This window comes from Desarmillaria tabescens, assembly GCF_030435595.1.
Source record: "Desarmillaria tabescens strain CCBAS 213 chromosome Unknown EV420scaffold_10, whole genome shotgun sequence".
Taxonomy (NCBI): Eukaryota; Fungi; Basidiomycota; class Agaricomycetes; order Agaricales; family Physalacriaceae; genus Desarmillaria; species Desarmillaria tabescens.
In genome coordinates, this window is record NW_026848309.1 from 771,166 (window position 1) to 796,936 (window position 25,771).

At 47.4% G+C, this 25,771-nt stretch overlaps 9 protein-coding genes across 9 annotated transcripts; 6 read left to right on the forward strand and 3 right to left on the reverse strand.

Moving 5' to 3' along the window:
- Positions 1-1,283: 1,283 nt before the first annotated feature.
- On the forward strand, positions 1,284-3,171 carry EV420DRAFT_1619307 (MFS general substrate transporter; the record flags this gene model as incomplete). The annotated part of the gene is made up of 12 exons (XM_060475457.1): positions 1,284-1,403; positions 1,529-1,662; positions 1,717-1,776; positions 1,832-1,874; positions 1,924-2,031; positions 2,079-2,124; positions 2,178-2,582; positions 2,631-2,694; positions 2,745-2,767; positions 2,826-2,883; positions 2,936-3,053; positions 3,106-3,171. 12 exons carry the CDS (start codon positions 1,284-1,286, stop codon positions 3,169-3,171), a joined length of 1,245 nt encoding a protein of 414 aa, XP_060333591.1.
- A 553-nt stretch (positions 3,172-3,724) lies between these two features.
- Positions 3,725-6,698, forward strand: EV420DRAFT_1527659 (glycoside hydrolase family 79 protein). The gene is made up of 8 exons (XM_060472461.1): positions 3,725-4,366; positions 4,417-4,595; positions 4,648-4,872; positions 4,924-5,117; positions 5,165-5,480; positions 5,535-5,544; positions 5,600-5,900; positions 5,947-6,698. The coding sequence occupies exons 1-8, from the start codon at positions 4,063-4,065 to the stop codon at positions 6,386-6,388; spliced, it is 1,971 nt and encodes a 656-aa protein (XP_060333592.1). The 5' UTR covers positions 3,725-4,062; the 3' UTR covers positions 6,389-6,698.
- Positions 6,699-6,787: 89 nt separating this feature from the next.
- On the reverse strand, positions 6,788-7,895 carry EV420DRAFT_1527661 (uncharacterized protein). The gene is made up of 5 exons (XM_060472462.1): positions 7,746-7,895; positions 7,532-7,717; positions 7,321-7,483; positions 7,049-7,269; positions 6,788-6,998 (listed from the first exon to the last, which is right to left on the reverse strand). The coding sequence occupies exons 1-5, from the start codon at positions 7,840-7,842 to the stop codon at positions 6,820-6,822; spliced, it is 846 nt and encodes a 281-aa protein (XP_060333593.1). The 5' UTR covers positions 7,843-7,895; the 3' UTR covers positions 6,788-6,819.
- Positions 7,896-8,645: 750 nt separating this feature from the next.
- Positions 8,646-12,624, reverse strand: EV420DRAFT_1477578 (uncharacterized protein; the record flags this gene model as incomplete). The annotated part of the gene is made up of 18 exons (XM_060469430.1): positions 8,646-8,912; positions 8,961-9,060; positions 9,128-9,206; positions 9,259-9,390; positions 9,522-10,039; positions 10,079-10,123; positions 10,330-10,388; positions 10,442-10,499; positions 10,547-10,696; positions 10,752-10,770; positions 10,869-10,989; positions 11,281-11,364; positions 11,418-11,471; positions 11,522-11,653; positions 11,711-11,871; positions 11,933-12,274; positions 12,328-12,493; positions 12,514-12,624. The coding sequence occupies 18 exons, from the start codon at positions 12,622-12,624 to the stop codon at positions 8,646-8,648; spliced, it is 2,598 nt and encodes an 865-aa protein (XP_060333594.1).
- Positions 12,625-14,056: 1,432 nt separating this feature from the next.
- EV420DRAFT_1640162 (acetyl-CoA synthetase-like protein) lies at positions 14,057-18,163 on the reverse strand (the record flags this gene model as incomplete). Its single annotated transcript, XM_060477066.1, has 19 exons — positions 14,057-14,452; positions 14,501-14,742; positions 14,800-14,931; positions 14,981-15,014; positions 15,077-15,566; positions 15,623-15,823; positions 15,872-15,930; positions 15,984-16,041; positions 16,098-16,248; positions 16,304-16,346; positions 16,403-16,540; positions 16,597-16,694; positions 16,743-16,777; positions 16,832-16,914; positions 16,968-17,021; positions 17,074-17,205; positions 17,262-17,422; positions 17,474-17,815; positions 17,869-18,163. 19 exons carry the CDS (start codon positions 18,161-18,163, stop codon positions 14,057-14,059), a joined length of 3,144 nt encoding a protein of 1,047 aa, XP_060333595.1.
- A 628-nt stretch (positions 18,164-18,791) lies between these two features.
- Positions 18,792-20,318, forward strand: EV420DRAFT_1527687 (uncharacterized protein). Its single transcript, XM_060472463.1, has 7 exons — positions 18,792-18,926; positions 18,980-19,028; positions 19,083-19,511; positions 19,564-19,673; positions 19,730-19,862; positions 19,913-20,032; positions 20,093-20,318. Exons 1-7 carry the CDS (start codon positions 18,861-18,863, stop codon positions 20,128-20,130), a joined length of 945 nt encoding a protein of 314 aa, XP_060333596.1. The 5' UTR covers positions 18,792-18,860; the 3' UTR covers positions 20,131-20,318.
- Positions 20,319-21,577: 1,259 nt separating this feature from the next.
- On the forward strand, positions 21,578-22,949 carry EV420DRAFT_1266386 (kinase-like protein; the record flags this gene model as incomplete). Its single annotated transcript, XM_060467324.1, has 5 exons — positions 21,578-21,760; positions 21,817-21,993; positions 22,052-22,120; positions 22,169-22,369; positions 22,416-22,949. 5 exons carry the CDS (start codon positions 21,578-21,580, stop codon positions 22,947-22,949), a joined length of 1,164 nt encoding a protein of 387 aa, XP_060333597.1.
- Positions 22,950-23,060: 111 nt separating this feature from the next.
- Positions 23,061-23,603, forward strand: EV420DRAFT_1266631 (kinase-like domain-containing protein; the record flags this gene model as incomplete). The annotated part of the gene is made up of 2 exons (XM_060467343.1): positions 23,061-23,400; positions 23,452-23,603. Coding segments are annotated over 2 exons (492 nt in total), but the record flags the coding sequence as incomplete, so codon positions are not given.
- Positions 23,604-23,886: 283 nt separating this feature from the next.
- On the forward strand, positions 23,887-25,751 carry EV420DRAFT_1527698 (uncharacterized protein). Its single transcript, XM_060472464.1, has 5 exons — positions 23,887-23,964; positions 24,022-24,044; positions 24,099-24,834; positions 24,886-25,244; positions 25,294-25,751. Exons 3-5 carry the CDS (start codon positions 24,099-24,101, stop codon positions 25,405-25,407), a joined length of 1,209 nt encoding a protein of 402 aa, XP_060333599.1. The 5' UTR covers positions 23,887-23,964; positions 24,022-24,044; the 3' UTR covers positions 25,408-25,751.
- The last annotated feature ends 20 nt before the right edge of the window (positions 25,752-25,771 follow it).

Sequence of the window (25,771 nt, forward strand, 5' to 3'; positions counted from 1 at the left end):
AACTGTAGTCTATCTTTTGGAATCCGGGTTTTGGTTATTGAATTATATCTGTGCACACCGGACATGAGAACATCGACCATCAGATGAGCTGAAAATATCGACGCACTGATACATGATTGATGACTACACTGCATATCAGAAAAGATAGAAGTTCATGGACTCAGATGCGCACACCCGTGGCAATGTATGCATTCTGATCTGATGACATGATCGCAGTCAGCACTACCGATAACTTCGGTGTTGTGTAACAGGGTCTCTGAGGGCAGGCAGGCAGACTCCGAGCTATGGTAGTTCCAGTATTGATGTTCGACATCGGCGCAGTAAAGAAAGACGATGAAGGGGGTTACACGTCTGAAGAATGATGTTTCAGACTCGACTAGCCTTAGTGCAAACACACTTACAACACTAACTCTTATAGAGCGAAAAATCAGAAAGAACGGCATTAGGAAGCGGCCAAATTAGGTCTATGCGGCTCACTGGCCGTAGAAAATGTAGCGAAGTATACGCAGCCTTGGTCAAGAGCGGCTATGAAGGGGAAAATGAGTCCCAGAGTTTACTTAGTAGTCGTACGAACTAGTTCAGTGGATGTTCGATCGCATTCAAGCGGCCGAGCTGAGTGCTAGGTGGTTTCTATTTTCTGGTAGACTGATACCCGTGTCCTTTCCGAGTCTATTTGTGGCCTGCCAATTGTATAGTAGTAGAGTTATAATTATATAATTATCAATAATTCTCACCTTATCTTCAACCTGGTAGTGGGGAGTCAAAACTTGGAAATTCGACCGAAGATGATCACCTATCGTCAGGAAGGAAGTAGGTTTTATTAGTCATCGGGACTGACTTTCCGGTCAAATTTGAGTAACCGGGCCGCTGTACCCGTCAGTCCGAAATCACTGGCTCGCTTCTTACATTCACTACGGCGTGTCGAGCATGGTGATATAGATGTTGCAGCGCCAAATTCTCTCTTCCATTGGCTTATTTTGTTCTCACGTATGTCAAGGTGCATACGGTACTCGAGCAGCTTCTCATCGACTCCTAGGTGTTGGTGTTGGTGTACCTAGGTTCCAGCCCAACTTTAGAAGGTTATGAAAAACTTGGACTATTGATCGAATGTAAGACGTGTTTGAGGCACTTGTGTTTTTCGGATCAAGTTTTTGATGATGGTTTCGCCTGTACTTACGAAAGATTATAGTTCTTCGCTGGACGCCGATCACAGCTTCTTGAACTCCCTCCCTTGTACCCCCTCTACCTGGTGTCGCCTTCTCCTTGATTTTCTTCTTTTATTCATGGAGACGAAGTATAGCAGGGAAAGGCCCACAGTCTTAGAAATCGCCAACGAAGAGAGCGCTTATGCGCTTGGCGCCCGAAAGGCATGGCGTTCTGGTGCCAACCTTCTCCCGTCAGCGGTACATTCGCTCACACGAGCTTCCAGTCGCAGGCTCCGTCTTACTTCAACTAGCAACAATTGGTCCTGTATGTCGTGATGCAGCTTCTGACATTGTTCTGACTTACAAAATACGGTTCGTTCTAGATCGCAGCGTTCGGCGTTTTTCAAGATTTTTACACTGTAACATGGCTTTCACATTACTCGAAATCCGAAATCAGCTGGATAGGATCCACGGGCCTCTTCTTAGAACTGACCTTCGGTGTTATTGGCGGTAAATTGTAACATCACTTTGGCTTTTCAGTGCTATTCTCTGGTCTCTGACTTTGAAGCAGGTATGATATGGGCTATTGCTACACCGTCTTGCTTTCTGGCTCTGTCCTTTGGACGTTCAGGTATTTCGCCATCTTATCGTTGTTCACGCTAGCCAGGGAACTGATTTTGGCTCAGCTTTTTCATGCTGTCGCTCGTACAAGAGCAGCAATACTATCAGGTTTTTAGCGGTTAGATACTTCAAGACTAAATCACTAATGGCGGCGTAGATTTTTCTCGCACAGGGCCTGGGGATGGGACTAGGCGTCTCTCTGATATTTGTGCCGACCATAACATTGGTTTCTCATCATTTCAAGGTAAATAAAGGTTTGGCGATGGTATGGGTTCCGGGTATTTCGAAAGACGACTTCTGATTAGGTTCAAGGGACTTTTGTCGTCTAGTGGACCATTGGGAACCCTCATTTTCACAAGTAGGTTGTTTTTTTTCCACGTCTCCTGACGTCGTCTGAATTAAATGCAACAGTCATGCTCAACCAGTTAATTCATTACGGCCCTGGCTTCCAATGGGCAGTGCGCGCAGCTGCATTTGTGTCGTTAGGATGCTTGATCCTGGGTAACATTCTCATTTCCGTCCCTTCAAGAAGTGCACAGTCTTCAATAGAGCAATCACAACTGCGGAATAGAGCGATGCTGAAAAACAAGCCTTATTTACTCACGCTCCTTTCAGGATTCATCGTACAGCTGGGGACATTTTTCCCTCTGTTTTACATACAGCTTTTCGCCGTAGAACATTCTATCTCAAACACTCTCGCGTTTTACTCTCTGGCCATAATGAACGGAGCTGGAATTATTGGGAGATCACTACCCGGCTATGCCGCTGATCGATGGGGTTCTATCGAAGTATGGTCCATATGTGAAGCTTTGAGCGGTACATTTTGTTCCCTGATTCTTTGCATTGTTACTCATCGGACGATAGGTGCACTCTGTTTCGCCATGCTTGGGAGCGCTAATGTCGTCGGATTAGTGTTGTTTTGCATATTGTAAGTCAAGTTTTCCTATGATTGCTTTCCATATTTATCAGTCATCGTAGATACGGATTTTTCTTTGGTGCAGGTGAACTTTTCATTGCTAACTTCTAGTGCATATCGGATTTCTGACTTTAGCCATGAAGTCATATCGGTGTACATGCCTGTCGTTGCTGCTTTGACTCCCAGAGAGGCCGACATGGGGTGGGTTCCTCTTCCAGCTGCATCTCTGTCCCATTCATTGATCGATTTCTAGAGCATCTCTCGGGATTGCCTCAATACCTATTGGTATCGCTGCCCTCATAGGAAATCCTATTATCGGCGCAATCATGGGCACGCCTTCAGCCTGGTGGAAAGGAGTCACGTTTGCATCGGTACGCCGAATCTTATTAGATGTACTGTATAAGTCCCTCAATTATGGACCAGGTTTGCATGATTGCCAGCGCGGGCATCGCAGTCCTTGCTCGATCGGTATACGTCCGGAGAGATTAATTTACCGCCTGAATTTCGTTCAGTGAATGCGAGTCTTCTGCAATATCCTTGGCAATTTATATGCCGTTTTATAGACTTCAATAGAACATGTCCTAGAACGTTTGGATACTAGCGTGTAGGAACAACACGAAGTCTCAGATAGAAGACACATCAAGGTAGTGCAGTCAGTTATTTTATGCGGCGAGGAAATTCCAGCTTCAACGTCCAGTAAAAACCGGCCGGTCATAAACTGCAAATTGAAAGGTTCATCCATGCTACAAGCCACGGAAAGATTCCCAACAGATCACAGAATTCAGCAAGTAACAGAACGAAGGATGCCATCGACATAGAGCTCTGGATCTGAACGGCTTTGATACACCGTCTCTTTTGCCAACAACGACGGAGGCGTTTTGTTGCGAAGTGGATCCATAGGAATGGTGTGTAGACACCGCGGCGGAAATGGTCCTCAATGCGACCCACAGAAACACCGACAGGCCCTAGTTTGGGCCAAAGAGCGGGTCTATTCTTGTCCTAGTAGGTATCGGCCCGCGCCTCATTGATGCCCTTGATGGTACTTTTCAATGCCAAGTTTTGCGGAAACTTGGCCATAACAGAAATAGATCCTTATTTTTCTGGATAGAATTCGATACTAGCGCTCTCTTGGTTCCAGCATGTGCATTTACGAAAAGTTGTTGCTGTCATGATGCACTTCCAGATATAGACATAGGAAGGACTTGGCAAGGAATATCAGGACGTATCGCCTTGTTCACCTTCCACCAGGATCCCATTTCACCTTTTCTCACTAGAAGTGACGCATTCTAGCTGCTAGGTGTTTAGACGCGTCGAAAACGCTTAAGACAAGCGCATCACCGGACCTGCTGCGCACCCTCGGTAGCCGCCAGAATTTCCAACATGGGGGCAATCAGAATCTTCCTTTCTCTTTTCTTCTTCGCCAGTGCGATTCGTGCCCAAGTTACCGTGTATTCGCAACAACCCTTAAATGCCCAGACCTCCACTTCTTCTGCTGATGCCGCTTCATACACCGGTGCGGCGGCCTACAACCCCACGGTGCTCAACCCACCGCCAATCCCGGACCCACTACCGCCTATGCAGTTCGGGATACAGCTTCAGAACGGCGGCACGAATGGCGTTTCCATCGTTCAATCAGGCTCTTTTGTGGGATTCTCGATAGAAATGTCCGTAGCGAACCAAGCTCGTGAGTATCGACAACTTCGCAGAGTAATGCCGCTCAGACGTCTTTGACAGTCGGGAAAAACTCTAGTTTCATCCAGGTTCCTTTCCTTAACCTTATGGCGAATCTTCAGCAACGCGCAGGCAGGGTGTATGTTCGAGTGGGAGGAAACACGCAGGAAACGGCTGTCTTTGTAGACAATCTACCGGAAGGGAAAATGATTCAAAAAGATAACGAGAACACGACCAATCCCGTGAGTTGACTATGTGTTTGTTCTTACACGCTTTCTAATAAACCTTTGCTAGACTCAAACACCGCCTTTAGACTACACGAGCGACCTCTTTCATCTAATGAGAGGTATATCTGAACTCGTCAATATCCGATGGTTTTTGGGCATCCCGTTCTTCAACATCGATCCATTCCAACTCGCCATCGCTGAACAAAGTCAAGCCATTCTCGGCGACTTCTTAGCCGGCCTCCAGGCTGGCAACGAGCCTGATCTTTATGTACGCCACGGCCACAGGACTGACGTGAGCGCCAACAAAGATACGACTGGTTTAACGCACTAACGGTGTTATTAGCCTTACGGGCCTTCTGATTATGGAAACGAATTCGGCGCTCTCGTTCAGGCTATGAACAACGATGCTAATGCCGCTAATAAGAACCTTCTTATTGGACCCAACATCGCTACCGGAGACTGGTATCCGGAAGATGTTTGGAACACAGGATTTGTTGACACATACAGCGAGAATTTGGCCTATTTGGCCGTAGAACAGTGCGTCCTTTGCTCTCCTGATACTTGTTATTAATACATTTGTATAGCTACCCAACGGACAATTGTTACGCTGTCTATGGATCTGGAACGCCTCGCGATGCCCAAACCATGTTCCCCACTTACTTGAATCACTCATCTGGGCAGTCCATTGTTCAGGCGTACGTCAACTCCGGCAACTACGCCCAGCAGAAGAACAAGAAGTTGCTCATGTTTGAGACGAACACCGCTTCCTGTGGAGGTTTCCCGGGCATCAGTGACTCCTTCGGTGCCGCTTTGTGGGGACTTGATTATTCCATGCAAATGGCATACTCCAACTTCTCGGGTGCTCTGATGCACATTGGTGGGCAGAACGTTTTCTATAACGTAAGTTCTTTCAAGCGATGTCATTCATAGCTCACCCATCACTATTTGGATTAGCCTTTCACTCGTAAGATGATCATTTATCCTGTTTCTTCAAGAGGTGGTCTCACTTTCATCTGCAGCACCTCCGACTAATCAGTCAACCTTCCACCAATGGACGATCGGCCCAATATATTACTCTGCACTGATCATGGCGGAGGCGATGGGCGCGTCAAACGCCTCTCAGATTCTAGATTTGAACGCCAACGATGGAAATATCTTTACCCCCGCCTATGCCATTTACGAGAACGGGAATCCTGTCCGAGTTGCGCTTTTCAACTACATAACGGACCCTTCGGGTGCTAGCACTTATACCGCCTCCATTGCCATTGGAGGTGGTGAGACTGGTCAAGCGAATGGCACTCCTGCCCAGGTCAAAGTGAAGTAAGTCGTGCATTTTTCCCTCCGAGACGCGACTAACATGTTCTAGGTATCTTTCCGCGGATTCCGTGTCACAAAAAGGTAATTTCCGATGGGCTGGGCAGACATTCGGACACATCTTCGAATCAGATGGCCGTCTTATGGGCGAAGAAGACATTCAAACCGTGACTTGCGACCAGAATGCCAACACCTGCCCTATCTCTGTTCCAGCGCCTGGTTTCGCACTTGTCTTCCTCAACGATGAAGCCTTTACGGAGACGGATGGAGCGAGCCCGAAGACGTTCCCCACTACTGCTATGACGAAGACAATCAATACTGCAACAGTCGACCAGGCGGTGTTATCAACGAGTAATGGACACAGTGGCATGAAGGATGTTCTAGGAAGTACTAGCAAGGGATCACAAAACGGTGTTACTGGACTCCGTGCGAGTGGGCTGCTGACTGCCTTTGCGGTCGGGGCTATAATGTTTGTCAGGACCTTGATTAGATGACATGGACGTTTTACCACATAACGACTTCTTGATTGCATGCTGTGGCTATTGGGACATTTCGCTTTTATTTTGCATGCCCTTGAACTATCATTTATCTTAATACTATATTACTCAGAATAATATATTGTACTTATGGCCGGAGGAATGTTATAGGGACACTCTCTTATCGCACAACTTTCCAGCATTCTTCTCGCTTGACGCCTGCTCTGCGTACCACCTGTAATTTTTTGGTGGTCCGTGCAAAGGTCCGTGGCGACCACTGTAGGGACTCATTGACTGGAGAATATACTCACGCTATCTGAGACTCTTCATTGGTTTTTCGATTGCTTGACTATTTGGCTGCAACCATCACAACCTTACGATCTAACGATTTTTGATTCCACCCTTGGGAGTTAATCAAGTCAAAAATCTGTACTCCTTGACACATCCTCTCACTCCGCCTGAAGCTTCAGATATCCCTGTATCTGATCTTGTACACCCTCGAAACAATCTGAACCCAGCAACAACGACTTGGGGAACTCCTTCCTTTGCCCAAGTCCCTCCCCCCGAACAACATCCAGCATTACCTGTACACACTTCTTCGGATCTCCTGGTTGTTTGCCATTATACGCTAGATGACCATCATCAGACATACAAAACAACTACTCTTTCGACACATACCCTGCAGAGCACTCTCAACCTTCTCCGTGATCTCTTTATAGTCCTCGATCTTGGAAACGTATGGCTTCCGATGGTCTGCCGTTAGGAAAGAGGTACGAGTATATCCAAAGTCAATACAAATGCTTCGAAGACCCAAGGGGGAAACTTCGACATGAAGTGTTTCTGATATTCCGCGGAGAGCCCATTTGGTGGTGGCGTAGAGTCCGGCGTTAGGTACAGCTCTAAGTTGGTATGGGTAAAAGTAGAAAATGGAAGACGAAGATGAGCCTCACCGCCAACCGCCGATGGACCCTAACCAGACGAAGGTACCCGTGCGTCGGGCGCGCATGTAGGGGAGGAATGCCCGAGTCACATTCAAGGCGCCAAATACATTCGTGCTGCGAGGATAAAGTTGGCAAGATGAAGCGATACGGTCGCGTTTGGTGCTCACTTGAACTGATCAAAGGTTTCTTCAGGTCTAAATGGGTGTTCATCAATGAAGACAGAAGGAACAGAAGCTGTAAGCCATACGTGCTCTCCTCCAGCCCCCAACGAGAATATACCCAGCATTATTCACCAACACGTCGAATCGGTCATATATTCCTACCGCTTTCTCTGCGATCTTCATCAGATCATCAAGAGGTGCAGTGACGTCGAGCTCGAGTGTCTCTGTACCTTTCTCCTTGAGATCTCCAAGGAGGTGCAAAGATCAGTGCACGAGCTGTAGCGATAACTTTCTCGCCTCGCTCGAGTGCAGCAAGAGCCAAGTCTCTGCCGAGCCCAGTTCTATAAAACCAGAAAGTCAAATTCAGCATAATGATTCTTTGGTTATCATGAAATGCATACGAAGTTCCAGTGATGAGCCAGACAAGTTGGGAAGTGGACATGATTTCGTGTGAATGTCGTCGGTCAGACTAGGACACTTTTATATTGCTACTCTGACCATCTCTTGGCATTGTCAAGCATCCGCGTCAAGTGGGCCCAAAGTGTACGCGTCAGCGGTGTGGAAGTCGGCTGCTGAATGATTGGTGGGAGGATATGCTAGGATGTGATGCGGCAACACAATGAGCCAAGCACAATCCCGGATGCTCGGCGAGGTACCATTTCGTTAGGTTCGGTCCCGTAGCAGTTTGTCATCTTACTATTGGTTCAGGTCCCAGTCTGACAAGTAGATAGCTCTGTAGTACGGACGTCGTTAGGTTTCTGTTAAGACGACTAATAAAATCAACCTTCTTCCTTCCTTCCTTCCTCATTGCCATGCCTCATGGGCTCAATTGGGGTCTAGGATATTCAATATTCTCCTTTATTTAAATGCATTGCTCGATGTCGACGTGATCAGGGCACCATTTGTCGGATTGGTGATTCAACAACGCTCCCTCCGTACTACACAGATACAACACTTACAAGCAGGCGGGACAAATACTTGCTACATATCTGTTTCCGCACCTGTTAGAACCGGACTTTATTAAAAGGAAAAAATGATTTCGCTAGTTAAACATCTTCGCCTCGCGCCAGTACTGTACCCAGTTCCTGACCTCATTCTCATCCAATACTGGAATTCTCGCTTCCTGAACCGAAGTCATAGACAACCGAGGTAACCCGAACGCCTCTCGATTCCTTAATCCCATATTTTTCGCACTGTGCTTGTAGTGCGGAAGTATACGCTTCGCCGGCAATTTCGTCGCGTCCAAGGCAGAGTGTTCCTAACGCCTGTAGCCAGTGTGTATATGACACGAGTCTGACGTTCAACTTCGTCCGAGATGATGCGAGCTAAAGTGGACCATATAACCGGTTTCGGATGAACGAGATGCATGATCGAAGTTGGAATGTCGATGCAGTCGACAAGGAGCTGTGCAGCCATGTGCACCGGCAGCCATGAGATGAACTGTAAATACTCAGCAAAAGGCAGATTATAGGATAAAATCATACGAACCTTGTCATCATCTGGCAGACAGCCAAGCACCGTGGAACTCTGGATCATGGATGGAACCCATTCCTTAATTTTCCATGTGCCCCTTCGGTCCTCCCGTGAGCTGGCCAACACGAACGATGAGGTAGCGTAAACTCGGTGCCAAGCGCAGTAGTTCCTCCGAAACCCACTTGGACTCGCCATATCCTGTTCCTTGTGCGACCGTGGCGTTGATGGGTGCTTCAGCAAGAGGATGATCCGCTGGGGCATCTGACAGTAAAAAATGTCAGTCTATGTATCTGCAAGGCACGGCGATACTTACTCTGGAATACTCCAATAGAGCTCGTGTAGATAAGCCGCGCTTGCGAAACTAAGGCTAAATCAATCAAATTGCGTAGTCCTCGGATATTGGACTCAAATGAAGACAATCCTAGGTTGAAATCCACACGCCATGCTGGAATAAAGTTAGAGCATATAAAGAAAAAAGGCACATTCTGTTCGTACCATTGTGAATGATATGTGTCGGAGGATGCATAATCTGCATTAAAATGATGAATGTCTTGAGCATTTCCTAGTGATCTGTACTTGCCTGGTCAAGAACTCGAGTTTCAACCGACAGGTCAGCTTCAAGCATGGTGACCTTCTCCATGCTAACGTTTAGTCCATGGTCGGCAAATGTTTGCTCCTGTCGCTTTATCACAGGCACTGCTCCCGGCCTATTCACCGCGTATATGTGCTTGACCGTTTCGTCCAAGACAAGATTCACTAAGATGTGGCACCCGAGGCCCCCGGTGGTACCCGTTACGAGCACAATTTTGTCTATCTCCAGCCAGGACTGGTTCTCAGGTACGGTGGGAAAGTTCTTTGAATACTTTTGTACCATCTCATGCATCGCATCCAGCCCGGAAGCTGTACCGACACCAAGAATGTGCGTTCCTTGAACAACCGAAACCAGGAACTTTGCCAGTCGAGTAATACTCGGATTAGAGTACACGAAGTCGTCCGAGATTTGGTGGGTATCGTAATCGGCTGAGTCTCGTAGCGCCTGAAAGAGGATATTTCGAATCCGTGTGGCTTGTAAACTGAGAGATACAGCCGGTAAGCTTTCCAGTAAAAATGCCATTAGTATTGCAGTATTTCACCTATCGCATCCGTATTGGAAAAGGTCTTCGTTGTCGGGGATCGGACTGGGGAAGAGTTTGCAAGACAACATTGCGAACGAATTCCTGGGTAGATGTGTCGTCCCATTCCAAAGGCGGGAGTATACCAGTTTGTGCGCTGTCATCCACGGTCTCATACAGGGCCGTGATTCTCTGCGCTGTAGTCACGCAAAACGGCGTGACGTCTGGAAGCCGTCATCTAGTAGTCCTTGCCTGAATTCAAAATGTCGTACCTCACTGTGTTCTTAGCTGTATAGGTAAAGGGTTGACCCGGCTTCGTGACAATAATCATCTTTGGATAAAATTGAGTAGACGTTAACCATTTTACTAGATGAAAAGAACTACTTCTTTGAATAAACGTGAATGTTGTGGTGCGAATTGATTCATCTTCTTGACTGTAAGCCTGTTCAGGATCAGCGACTATAGGTAAGCAAACGAGAGCAGTAGTACCAAATCATGTTCCTGAATTCAGCGAGCTTGTTCTCATCCACAGGATCGAAGGAAAATTGGGACGCTGGTTCAACGAGTATCCCAACTGATATTTCCCGCGCCCGAACATGACAGCTGCTGAGACATGCGGATCCTGATTGAGCATATTCTCTGAAAATACGAAGTCAGGAGTTATATACGAGGAAAATAATGGGAAAGGACATACCCAAAGGTCCTGGGTTCGTCTGTGAAGCATAGACAAATTTCAGCTGTGAAATACGGAATAACACGCAGAGGAGTAAACCTTCTCTCCTGTATTGTGTACGATTTGATCAGTCTATACGCCCAATGATTTTCCAGTAACCAGGTTTCGTCGGGTGTGGAGTGAAGAGATCTGATGTCGCAAAACCGTCAACACCATCAACGGTCGTGTTGATGACGGAGGGCTCGCTAAATTCATTTTTCTGTCGAAGAATAGATCAATGATAACTCTAAGTAATCAGTTAGAGATGAAGTGTACCGCTGCAACAAACTCAAATAAATCGGGACCATGTACCACCATCTTCGGTGTTGCAAACTTCGTGAACTCGAAGTAATCCCAGCAGTCACTAGCACTCGCTGGAGCGACGCGTCAGTCTGTGCCATTGATCCTGGCATGCTCTCACGTACCGGGCAAGACCGGGGTTACAACACCACATTCAGTTCTTGGATTAATATCAGTTCGGTATTGAATTTTCCAAGACACTTGGACTTACGACCCGTAAACAACAAAAATGGGAACACCATCTAGATGCCAGGTGGTCTCCTGCTTCCCTGTTTAATGACCCCCCGCCGTAAATCTATACATGTACGAGGTCATCAGAGATTCCTGTACACGGCTGATCGAGCGTACCACGCCCGAACGTGTAGATAGCCAATCAATGTACTCCGGTTCACGAGATAGTGTCTGGAATAATAGTCATAATAAGATGGGTAGCGTTCAACCGACATACGAACTTCCAAAAAGATGGGAACACAAAATACGATGTCGCTGTTCATCGTCATGGCCGACGCAAACATGCTATCGAGTGTTGGAGATGTGGCCGGTGTTCTGGGTTCAAAGACACCTAACACTATTCCCGATGATGCCTAGACCAGCCGGCGATGAGCAGGATACTTGTACAGATGAAGTTGAAGCTGACGTACCGCCCAAAGAACTGCCCCGAGGCCCATAATATGGTATATTGGTAAGCCATGCACAGCGAAGACGAGGTCGCACAAGTCTCTTCCACCGAACCATGGAACCAAGGCATGCTCAATGATACGACGGAAAGTCAAGGGAATTGGCTTTGGATATGCCGTTGAACCTATCAAGCAAGTCAAAGGCAAACATAAGTGAATTGTATAAACGAAGTAAAGCACAGCTACCAGAGGAATGCAAATACAGGCAGGCGGCACCGGGATCCACACTCAAAAGAGGAAGATCATCAGCATTTGTACGCGTCTCCCAATCCGCCAGAAAGAGGTCCTCGAAAATTGGGATAGGAGATAGCTGCGGTAGGTCGACAGAGGGATATCGAGACTTCAAGATGTCGAGTGCTTCATGAGAGACGACTTGCATGGACTCATCTCTACCGACAAGTACATGTTCCACCCTCACCTCGTAAAGAAGGTGTGCAACAGCAGGTGCCGAATTACGCGGGGAAATCGGAAATACAACGCAGTTGGCACGCTGAAGACCCATGACCGTAGTCGCGTAAGTAATGGTATCTGAGGCGACAGATCAGTGCCCTGATTATAGACGTAGGTCCCATGTCACTAACCTGACATTGACAAGACAGCAACCACGGGGGCCTTGTCCTTGAGAGGGATGCGATTATTCATTAAACGAGCACAAGTATACGCGGCTGCGACTGCCTCGGCCCAGGAAATGTTCCTTAAGCTTCCGTCCTCGCGCGCATACACAAAAACGCGGTGGTTTGGAGAATGCTTGGAGATGCCAATCGAACATTTGCTGCACGGTCAGGGATCCATCGATTGGAGGCGGGAGGAAAGTTCCTGCTCTGTTGACCTTGCTTCTGGGGCGGAGGTGGGATTACTCGATGCTCTGAGAAAGACATTGGAACGCAGGATAAGATCAATACCTCCCTCTCAGCTCCTTACATATGAATGCAGCCTGCTCATCAAGCCGAGAATGAACAGATATGGATTGGTCAATTGGAACTCAGTTTCATGGTGGTTCGGATCTCAAGCTGGGGCTGGAAGAATGAAACGTGTCACATCGTCAGGACCGATCTATTATTTCCACTGTATACATCGTTTCTCGAGGTGCGGGGTCGCTATGAATCTATACGTAGACCCATAGCCGGTGATCCGATCGTTTTGAAGACATACAGGTCAGTCTAGTATACACCTGACAGAGCGTAGGTGAGAAGTCAACAGCAAAAGAGGTAATTGGATCCTTGTATTGGGAAGGCAGTAAGTATCTGTGTTTCGGTAGTTATTAGATTGTCAGCAAAATGAAAGGATTCACCGTCTATACTATGCGAAACCACCTTGTACGATGTGGTGGCAGGTTGTTTAGCAGTATCATGAGGCCGTAAATCACACATGGACGTTGCGATATCTGCCCATTTCTGTGCTTACGTAGGGGTAAGGTCGTATTGATGATGAAGGCTTCACAACTTACGTTCAATCATGCCAGGGGCGGTGATGTTTGAGGATATCAAGGACGTAGATATTGATTATGAGTGCAAAGGATGAGATTTGGGATTAATAGAGGCAGTGGAGTGGAGCAGGGCATACAAATGAGGCACCCTCAAAGAATGGTTCTGGTCTTGAAGGCTTGATTGCATGGACTCGGAAGCGCATCGCACCGTCGGACCGTTATGTCGTTTCCACAATAAGTATCGTCCTCGATCCAGGCCGCAATATCTATATGCCTAACATAGACGCATAGGGATTCTGGGGAAAAGTCAATGAAAAAGAGATGATTAGGTCCTTGCATCAGACAGGCAACGTGTTTTGGTAGTACCATTATTATTGGATTTGAGTGGAAAACATTCTTCGTTTCTGCCATACCAAGCCAGCTTCTGATTCGACGTGATCCACCATAGGCTTCATTGGCTGCTGAATCTGCGGATGGTTCAAAGTACAAAAGGCATTCAAACCTAATATCTCGTGCGCCGCTGCAGCTTAGTATCGTCATCGAAGAACATTTAAGGGATCCTGTGGCATCCGTGTGGCAGGTCATCGTAGGCAGAGTGGGCGACGGGAGAAGAGGTCCACGTGGCCCCGAGCGGATGTAGTAAGCGCGACCCTATGCTTTTGTCCATATTCGACCTCACATCGCTGCCCCACACCGTATGACACTCAATCTTATAGAAATAAAGTTTTACTGCGGAAGGAGGCATTGTTCATGCTTTATTTGAAAAGCAGGCATCGAACATCCTGTGCCATCCGTCGGTAGGGAGGGGATATTGTTTCTGGTTTCATGTCCCTGCCGGGAAGGAGGCTAATCAGGGTACATACTACATGTACTTGTGCTTTTCACTAGTTAAGCATCTTCGTCCCGCGCCAGTACTGCACCCAATTCCTGACCTCATTCTCATCCAGTTCCGGAATTCTCGCGTCCTGAACCGAAGTCGTAGACAACTGAGGTAACCCGAACGCCTCTCGATTCCTTAATCCTATATTTTTTGCGCTGTTCTTGTAGTGCGGAAGCATACGCTTCGCCGGCAATGTTGTCATGTCAAAGGCAGAATGTTCCAACACCTGTAACCAATGTTTACAAGACACAAGTTTGACATTCAACTCGTCTGAGAGGATGCGAGCTAAAGTGGACCACGTAACAGGCTTCGGATGAACGAGATGCAAGATCGAAGTCGGAATGTCGATGCGGTCGACAAGGAGCTGTGCGGCTACGTGCACCGGCAGCCATGAGATGAACTGTAAATACTCAGCAAGAGGCAGATTGTAGGATAAAATCATACGAACCTTGTCATCAACCGGCAGACAGCCAAGCACTGTGGAGCCCTGGATCATGGACGGAACCCATTCGTTGATTTTCCACGTCCCCTTAGGTCCTCCCGTGAGCTGGCCAACACGAACGATGAGGTAGCGTAAACTCGGTGTCAAGCGCAGTTCCTCCGAAACCCACTTGGACTCGCCATATCCTGTTCCTTGTGCGACTGTGGCGCTGACAGGTACTTCAGCAAGAGGATGGTCTTCTGGGGCATCTGGCAGTAATAAGCGATATGACAGTCTATGTACCTGTAAGGCACAACGATACTTACTTTGGAATACTCCAATAGAGCTCGTGTAGATAAGTCGGGCTGGCGTAACTAAGGCTAAATCAATCAGCTTGCGTAGCCCTCGGATATTGGACTCGAATGAAGACAAGTTCAGGTTGAAATTCACAGGCCATGCTGGAAAAGTGTCAAAGGGTTATAGAGGAACGCCCAACTCTGTTCGTACCATTGTGAATGATATGTGTCAGAGGATGTATGATCTGTATAAAATGATGAATGTCTTGAACATTTCCAGGCGATCTGTACTTGCCTGATCAAGAACACGAGTTTCAACCGACAGGTCAGCTTCAAGCATGGTGACCTTCTCCATGTTAACATCCAGCCCATGGTCGGCAAACGTTTGCTCCTGTCGCTTCATCACAGGCACCGCTCCCGGCCTATTCACCGCGTATATGTGCTTGACCGTTTCGTCCAAGACAAGATTCGCTAAGATATGGCACCCGAGGTCCCCGGTGGTACCCGTTACGAGCACAATCTTGCCTACCTCCGGCGTAGGTGCGTGGTACTGGCCCGCGGATATGGTCGGAAAGTTCGTTGAATACTTCTGCACCATCTTATGCATAGCATCCACCCTGGATGCTGCACCACCACTGGGAATTAGCGCTCCTTGAACAACCGAAACTAGGTACTTCGCCAGTTGAGTAGTACTCGGATTAGAGTATATGAAGTCGTCCGAGATTTGGCGGGTATCGATATTGGCTGAATCTCGCAGGGCTTGAAAGAGGATGTTTCGAATCCGCGTGGCCTGTAAACTGAGAGACACCGGTAAGCTAACCAGTAAAATGCCATTAGTATTGCAGTATTCCACCTATCGCATCCGTATTGGAAAAGGCCTTCATTGTCGGGGATCGGATGGGGAAGAGTTTGCAAGACAACTTTACGAACGAATTCCAGGGTAGATGTGTCGTCCCATTCCAAAGGCAGGAAGATACCAGCTTGTGCGCTGTCTTCCACAGTCTCATACAAGGTCGCGATTTCTGTGCTATAGTCGTTCAAAATGGCTTGACGTCTGGAGGCCATCATCTAGTAGTCCTTGCCTGAATTCAAAATGTCGTACCTCACAGTGTTCTTCGCTGTATACATAAAAGGTCGACCCGGCTTCGTCACGATTATCATCTATGAAGGAAGCGTAATGAACATTACTCATTTTACTAGGTGACAGACATTACTTCTTTGAATAAACGCGAATGTTGGGGTGCGAATTGGTTAACCTTGATAACCGTAGGCCTGTTCAGGGATGAGATCAATGATTGTATCGGTAACCAAAACGCACAACATCGTACCAAATCAGATTCCTGAATTCAGCGAGCTTGTTCTCATCCACAGGATCGAAGGAAAATTGGGGCGCTGGTTCAACGAGTATCCCAACTTGATATTTCCCGCGCCCGAACATGATAGCTGCTGAGACATGCGGATCCTGATTGAGAATATTCTCTGAAAACAATGAATCAGCAGTTGTATTTTGGGGAGGTAATGGGAAGGGACATACCCAAAGGTCCTGGGTTCGTCCGGGAAGCACAGATAAGTTTCAGCTGTGAAATATGGAGGAACACGCGGGGGAGTAAACCTTCTCTCCTGTATTGTGTACGATTTGATCGTCTATTCGCCCAATGATTTTCCAGTAACCAGGTTTCGTGGGGTGTGGGGTGAAGAGATCTGATGTCGCAAAGCCGTCAACGCCATCAACGGTCGTGTTGATGATGGAGGGCTCGCTAAATTCATTTTTCTATCGAAGAATAGATCAATGATAACTCTAAGTAATCAGTCAAAGATGAAGAGTACCGCTGCAACAAATTCAAACAAATCGGGACCATGTGCCACCATCTTCTGCGTTGCAAGCTTCGTGAACTCGAAGTAATCCCAGCAGTCACTAGCATTCGCTGGAGCGACGCATCAGTCTGTGCTGCTCCTGGTGTGATCTCACGTACTGGGCAAGATGGGGGTCACGATACCACATTCAGTTCTTTGAATGACTTCGTCAGCTCGTTATATAATTATCAGAAGAATCTGAACTCACGTCCCGTAAAGAACAAAGACAGGAACACCTCTAGATGTTAAGAGGTCCCCTGCTTCCTTGCTCAATGGTCCCCCGCTATAAATCTATGCATGTACGAGGTCATCAGAGACTCCCGTACAAGACCGATCGAACCTACCACACCAGAACGTGTAGACAACCAATCGATATACTCTGGTTCGCGAGATAAGGCCTGGAAGAATAGACTCATTACGAGATAGGCGGCATTCAACTAACGTACGAACTTCTATGAAGGACGGAACGCAAAATACGAAGTCGCTGTTCATTGCCATGGCCGACGCAAACATGTTATCCAGTGTTGGAGATATGACCGGCATTCTGGGTTCAAATACACTTAACACTATTCCCGATGATGCCTAAACCACCAGCGATGAGCAGGATACTTGGGCAGATGAAGTTGAAGCTGACGTACCGCCCAAAGAACTGCCCCGAGGCCCAAAGCATGATACATGGGTAGACTCTGCACAGCAAAGACGACGTCACACAAGTCTCTTCCACCGAACCATGGGACTAAGGCGTGCTCGATTATGCGATGACAGGTCCAGGGAATTGGCTTCGGATATGCTGTTGAGCCTATTCGGCGAATATAAGTTAATTGTATCAAGTGAGTGGAAACATATCTACCGGAGGAATGCAAGTACATGCAGGCAGCACCGGGATCTACACTCAAAAGAGGAAGATCATCAGCATTTGTACGCGTCTCCCAATCCGCCAGAAAGAGGTCCTCGAAAATTGGGATAGGAGATAGCTGCGGCAGGTCGACAGAGGGATATCGAGACTTCAAGATGTCGAGTGCTTCATGAGAGAGGACTTGCATGGACTCATCTCTACCGACAAGTACATGTTCCACCCTCACCTCGTAAAGAAGGTGTGCAACAGCAAGTGCCGAATTACGCGGAGAAATAGGAAAAACAACGTAGTTGGTACGCTGAAGTCCCATAACCGTAGTAGCGTAAGTAATGGTATCTGAGGTGGCAGGTCAGTGCTCTGATCATAGACGTAGGCCTCATGTCACTAACCCGACATTGACAAGATGGCGACCACGGGGGGATTGTCCTTGAGAGGGATGCGATTATTCATTAAACGAGCACAAGTATACGCGGCTGCGACTGCCTCGGCCCAGGAAATGTTCCTTAAGCTTCCGTCCTCGCGCGCATACACAAAAACGCGGTGGTTTGGAGAATGTTGGAGATGCCAATCGAACATTTGCTGCACGATCAGGGATCCATCGATTGGAGGTGGGAGGAAAGTTCTGCTCTGTTGACCTTGCTTCTGGGGCGGAGGTGGGATTACTCGATGCTCTGAGAAGGACATTGGAGGACAGGATACTAGAGCAACAACCATAATTCTTATAAACAGATGCGTCCGGCTCACCGAGCCGAAAACGAGCAGTTATTTGTGCTTCAAACGCGTTAGAAGCCATTCGGTCTAAAGAACTGCTGAAGGACTAGTAGACGAGAGCATATGAAATTGAGAGACGAAGTGTATCACATCGTCAGATCTGAGACTGATATATCATTTCCACGTCCGATTTTAAGCGTATAAATGGAATACTAATTGAAAAGGAGGGTGTTAGGCCTTGCATTGTGCGAGAAAAATCCGTTTCGGTCGCACCTTATTATCCATCGAGGCTAGCCTGTCAGTGAAACGAATGCACCATACTTCGCTCTTCGATGTGATCCGAGGCTTCATCTGCTTCTGCTGTATCCTACTGAAGGCGGTTAGAACTTAGGGCAAAAAGGCGTGCATCGAGCCTAGTAAGTATCAAACAAGGAACGTTTCAGGGGATCCTTTTGACATTTGCGTGGTAGGCCGTCGCATGGTGCGATGGCAGGGTGGTTGACTGATGGAGACGAGAGTAAATGCTTTGGAAGAAATGGTGTTGGTGTTTCCGATTGAGCGCCGCCGGCAAGATCGGCCCGATTTGCCATTACTGCCGAGTTGGTTTTGTATACTTCGTTGATCATTCAGATGTTCGCTTTGCTCCTTAGACCTAGACTGGTAAGCGAGAATGAAGTATGGGGATCGACAGACTAGGCAATCCAGTTACTATCTCGCATCCTTGGTGTTAGCCTGTGTACGTCCCTTGCTCCTTTGCAGAGGTTGCTGAACATGCAGCACGTAGTACAGGCAGCATGGTTCATAGCCCTCGTCCCACAGGCGCTCCTAACATCATCTGGTATGCCTTCTGCGTGCTTTTAAGGAGGACGTTGTTGTGACACAATATTCCAAGTTGGACACGAAGCAGTCGGTGTATTATGGTTTGCTACGATTATCCAGTTTTTTGTCACTGTTGGCGTCGCGCGCACGTTCTACACCGGAGGAATGTGCCCTCATCGACACCAAATAGCCATCTTCGCGTCCATAGCCGTGGTTTTCGGAGTCATTGGGGTGGATAGGACAGTATACTCGAATGATCAACGCCAACGAGCCATGGCAGCAGGTTGGATCATCCTGTCTATCATAGACATTCTTTGGGTCCTCCATTTTTCTAGAGATACTGGGACATCCGGGGACCTATCTCGAGCCCTTCCAGAAGCGGAGCCGTTGTCTATGAGACCCTCTTCCAGCTCAAGTCAACAGTATACTACATCCAATCAGTCAAACCCACCTGGCGACGCCATGGTCGGAAAGCACACGAATCCGCTTTCTCCATTACCGAGTACGACTACCTCTACGGACAATTCCCTAGTTAATGATCATGATGATGATAGCCGAGGAGCACCAGACTTCTAGTCGAACACCGGACGCGGCTTCTAACGTTAACAACTCTGCTGGCAATAGTCGAGACCCAAGCGATGTCGCTACACCTTTCCAACCTACGGTGCGTGCAGCTGATGCCAAACAGCGAACTAACACCAAACACAATGCATCACTCAGCGCCCACATGCACCAACAAATGCCAGCGATCTCACATCATTGTTGACTGTCACGGAGAGCTTTACTAGCGGTACCACCACATCTCCAAGCATTGTCCCGGAGTATTCAGTCCGCGCCCAAGCGCTTTGGACGTGTATGTGGCCAGTCGTTCCCTGTTCATAGACTGAGAAATAGGTTTCACAGATCAAGCATCACCGGCTGATGCTGAAGAACTTAGCTTCACCGCTAACGAGATTCTTTACGTTTCAAGGACACCTAAAGGAAAGTGGTGGGAAGCAAGAAAGATGGACGGATCCAGGGGCAGTACGTTCACTTTCTCGACCCTCAATAACTCCATTCTCATTAATCAATTTGTTTCATTAGTCGTGCCTTCCAATTATCTACACCTCTTGCCATCATGAATTTACACAATTGTGTAGGATGTGTAGGATATCTATTTAAGAGCGGGGGTGTCGAAAGACCCGCTGTAAGTGCACGAGGCACTGCGCTCGACCTATAGTGTTGTATTGATAGCGTCTACAAGTTTCTCGTGACATGAACGAATCCTTGTTTGGTTTATGCCTTTAATAACCCGGGTTTTCATCAGCCTCATGTCAGGTCCACAGAAGAAAACGCTGTACATTAAGCGCCTGCACACTAATTCTATCGGTCATCCATTGCACGGCCTCTAGATGCCTCGAATGACTCAAAATCCACTGCGCTTCCATCCCCAACACCCCATCTGAACTTCGATGGACTCCACTCGTCGACTGCGACCAATTAAGCGAAGGCCCGACCTCCACTCTGCTTTTTCCCAGGATTCCGGAATCCGCCAGCAACAATCAGATTGCAACGAATCGACGAGTAACACCAGACCTTCTATCGATTCGGTCACCGTGGTCAACAAGGAAAATTCTTTTTTTCCTCGGGCGCCGAATCAACTTAATGAAGCACGGCAGAGCGTTCGTACACCTACGAAGACGTATCTCCTCCCAGTAGCAGTGGATCCTGATGAAGAGAAGAGGAAGGAGAGGAAACGATACAGACAGGCAAGGAAGGAGAAGCTGAGCAAACCGCTTCCCCCTACGCCGGTGTCAGCATTTGAGAACGAGCAGGTGCCATCAACTCTATCAGACACATTGCATTCTTGTGCGTTCCTAGCCTAATGAAGTCACGTATGGTACTCATGTTTGTGCAGATCTACCGGCAAAGGAAAGTCTGTTTATTTTGGTAATGAAGGATCTTTGATGGATTTTCCACATACAGGTGTATCAGGTAGGTTACTTGCTATTTGCAGCTATTCCCCATTAAACATTCTGCCATTCCAGCATCTATCCCATTTGGCGGAACAGCAGTTTGCTAAGAAAGGGGACACAACGAGGTACTTCCTTTCTGTATCTGTCACACCTGGCTCTCAATCTGTTTCCACGAGATATGAAGAATTACGACGATCCTTCGATCAAGTTCGTACCACCACGGCCGCTGATGCTGTTGTGAAAGGCCATGTATATCGTCATAGCTTGGAAGAGGTAGTATGCGATCTTTCACTCGGACCTCTTGCTGATGCTATTTGGATGACTTAGTTGCTATCTGGACTCGAAGGGTTCGACCCGCTGAAAGTTCATAATGCCATTTTAAATGACTACTCACAGATCGTCGAGTTGTTAAAGGTCATCATCAGATCTCCAAGAGAGAAAGGCGCAATGCTTCGTCTCGGAGACGACGAGCCGGAAAGGTTCATGGACGTAGTTCAAGAGGTTCGTTCATCTCCAGAATAATGATACGGATGAATTGATCATGGTGTAGATCTTGGACGATCAAGCGCAAAGTGAACAATTCAATGCCGATGCACGTATGCTTTTAGGCATCATGGTTAAAGCCATCTCTCGGCTTCCCGAGTCTATGTTTATATCCGGTGTTGGTGTTGTACGAGATAAAAATACGCTAGGAGGAACCTTCGGTGATATCTACCGGAGCACCTACGAAGGTAAACCTGTGGCCTTGAAGCGACTGCGTATTTTCCGGAACTGCGAAAGAGCGAAAATATATCGGGTATGTGTCGTTACAGCTCTATGTCATTGAAATCAGTTTCTAAAACAGAATTTTAGAAATTTTGTAAAGAAGCACTGGTTTGGCAACAGCTTTCGTTCAAATATGTGCTTCCCTTCCTTGGCATCGACGCGGAAAACTTCCCGAGGCAACCGTGCATGGTATCGCCTTGGATGTCGAACGGGACGGCCCCACAGTTTCTCAAGCAGAATCCCAACGCTAATATCGATAAGTTGGTAGGCGTTTGACCTATCATTCTTTCTATTCTTTTCGTTGATCTGGCCTGTTGAACAGCTCTTTGAGATCGCCCAAGGTATCGAATACCTTCACTCTCAGTCAGTCGTTCATGGAGATATCAAGGGCGTAAGTGTTGCGATTGAGCGTCCTACCTATCACTGATTGCACTTGAAGGGCAATATACTAATCGATGAACATTGGCATCCTAGGCTCGCCGATTTTGGACTGACAGTTTTCGCTGACGCTACGAGACAATTCACAACCGATCAAGGAGGTACTCTGCGCTGGATGGCTCCAGAATTGTTGCTCCCCTCAGGAAACTTCAAACGAACGTTTTCCAGCGACGTTTATGCATACGGCTGCGTTTGCGTAGAGGTGTGACTTAATCTCTTAGTACGGAATTCTGCTAAACGATGTGCAGCTTTACTCGGGCCGGGTTCCCTTTCCTGATGTTAAACATGAAGTCCGCATCATAGAAATGGTCCTGAGTGGAGAGCTCCCACCTCGACCAGCTTCCATGAAAGAGGATCTGTGGCAGCTCGTTTGTGTCTGCTGTGAGAATGGGGCTGACACGCGGCCCGGGGCATCAGAGATCGTTGAAATGCTCAGAACATTCTTGCGGGAATCAGCGACAGAGCCAGGCCTCATGAAAGGGTACATCCTTTCTAAGCTGAAGTCAAGCTCTTCGTCTCTGACACGGGAAAAGTTCACGTTTAACCTCGCTGGGCCGTCTTCGGATGGCAGCAGCAGTCCGGGAGGGATGAAGCCATTACCGCTTCGTTCTGGGACGCTGCTTAGCCAGGCTATCGAAGAAGATGCTACCCATCGAGAACTATCATCGATGACTGAGCTATTCAAAGAAGAGGACGACTACAGACTGCGGCTGCTGCAGATACGGGTACACGCTGATCCGATGCGGTCATATCATAAACTCGTCCGGGTTGAGCGAGGGTAAGTACTTTTTTGTCTAAAATTTGAGCATGCTAACCTTTCCTATTTCAGTTTTTCTGTTGGAGTTTACCGTGCTTCAGCTCAGTCGGTAAAAAACGAAGTAACCATCAAACGTATCGAGGTCGAGAAGCAAAAGAGAGCGAACGTCATTCAGCTCATAGACGAATTCATCGGGATGCGATGGCTACACCATCCCAACATCATAAATTATATGGATGTTTTTCGCTATGAGAACGAACTTTGGGTGGTTACAGAGGGGATATCAGACACGATAACGCTTCAAAAGGTCGTAATAACTAACGCTAGCATGTCGATGGCAAAAAGGGAATCTTTCATTGCTACTATCCTTCCTCATCTTGCACAGGCTTTGGATTACCTTCACCGGCATGGCATAAGCCATAGAGGTATCGATATGGAGAACATACTCTTCAGCAAAATGGGGCATGTACGATTGAGTGTGTATTACATTATCGTCTCTATGTGCTTTCACTAATATTTGACCACAGAACTTTGTGCGATGATACCTGATCCCCATAGTTTGCAAAGCAGTCGTCCGTCACCTCCAGAAGTAACTGCTGGCCAGCCCTATGGCTTCAAGTCGGACATCTGGAATCTAGGAGCGCTTATAATTGGTACGCATTTCTGTTTTCTGTTTTAATAATTTGGATTGACCATCCTGTGGTAGAGGCCCTTGATACAGAGAGGAAGATACAAATGCAGCAATTAGAGACTCTTCTCCTGGCATTTCGTTCCGATTTACATCCTTCCACAGCGATTGCAGAATCGGTTGAGAGAATGTTGTATGAGGATCCGGGAAAGCGTCCTTCCGCAGCAGAATTACTGAAATCTTGCCCAAGTCTTACGCGACGAGCCCGTACTTGCATGTATTGATATTGATATAACCAATGTAAATACCTTTTTCAGGCTACTACTTGCATCCGCGTCACCCTTAGTTCGCGCCGCTCTCTACATTGCTCATTAATATTCCGAGCGCTTCTGAGTCGAGACCGGAGTGACACGTACGTGGTTTCAGGATCATTACATATTAACGTGGCACTTATGCCTCCCTTCTTCAGTACCACCATCTATCCAGATCTCTGTAAGACTAATATTTATCGGTTTCCCTCCCTCTGATGCTAATGTTCTGCTTTAGATGTCCCTTCAAACATTTCCTCAAGAATTGATCAACAGCATCGTGAACGAAATATATGACGACCACGATGCTTTGTATGCTTGCACTTTGGTCAACCACGCATTTCTCTCCGCTGCACGGTTCCACTTCCATTCTCTTATCAACGTAGAGGCCTCTCATGAGGTGTCCTCCAAGCTTCTCGAACTCATCTCTATATCACCCGGGTTCTGTTCAGCTGTAAAAGCTGTCCGTCTCATCTTTAAATCTAACGAGAGCTCTGGTGATCACGATGCGGAAGAATTATCTCTGCTTCCCCATGTCTTGAGAGCTCTCTCGAATCTCACGGCCTTCTCCATCAGAGGTTGTTCTCGCACTATTCCTTCCCGCCTCTGTCAAGATTTGCCTTTATGCCCAAACATCCGGTCCCTTTCTCTCACAAGTTTAAACTTTGCGAGTCCAACGGATTTCCTATTGCTTTGCATACGTTTTCCCGGAATTCAAGGTATCCACCTATTAAACATTGGGCACTTTGGTGCTGAGTCAGGGGATCCCAATGATATCGGTCCGAGACCGCGTCCCGAGTATCTCTGCTTGCGCCGGATGAAGGGTGACGTCCTGAAATACATTGACACCTCGAGATTGAAGAAGATACGATTGACGGGTGCTCCTGGGCACCAGCTTCACGACATCATTCAGAGTACCTTGATCAACGCAGCTCCAAAACTAGAGGAGGTGGTTATTAACACAGAGCCACACAGTGAGCCATCTATTACGAGGGCGAATTATTTGTCTGAAGCTGACATCGCAGGAACTAACGCTCTTGACTTGTCGCGCATCCCCAGGATTACTGTTCAGCACTTCAATTATCTACGGGAGCCATTCGCGGGACTGAAGAACTTGTTCTTCGACAAATACCCACGGGAGCTTTTCGCGGTGAAGGAACTGACTCTAAAGTTATACCTCTTTCCTGAGCGTATTCTCTCGTGTGAGGAGAGTCAATGGGCATGGTTGGAAGATATTCTTCTTGCTGTACGCGATCGAGTTAATATCATCGTCGTAGTGGACCACGGAGATCTGGATAGATACGAAGCTGATTGTGTCCAAAAGTTTTCCAGCGCGATGCCTCGGTTGGATAACCGTGGAACTTTGGAGGTGTATATGGTGGAGGTTGGGATTATAACACAATGTATCAAAGAGGCCACTCACTATTTTCCAGGGCATATCACGCTCGCGAGATGACGCACAGATCCTTCATTGCGGAAGCTTCTTCATACCCAGAAAGAAGATTGATGTCGACGCTATCGGAGTCCGGAAGCGGGGGGAAACATGAAGCTGTTTCGGTCTACTGACGTGAGTATGCGTATTGGACATTTCCAGAGAAAACCCTCTGTTCCAAGCCGTCAGATTGGGTTCAGAAATGCGAGCCCTGCTGGTTAAACAAATTTGAATTAGACAAATGATCTGCCTATACTAATCATCAAGAGTTGCACTGGCTTACAACTGGCTTATGCACTCAGTGACCTTAACTGAATTCGAGAATACAGTACTCAACTATAAAACAAAGCTTCTTTTGGTGTGATGGTAAGCCTGGAAAGCCGCTTTATCAGTTATATACTCGCGGAACTCGTATCTGTACTAGATGCGATTGCATCCTTGATGGTGGAGGCAATTCGGAGAAAACACGCGGAGGAAGG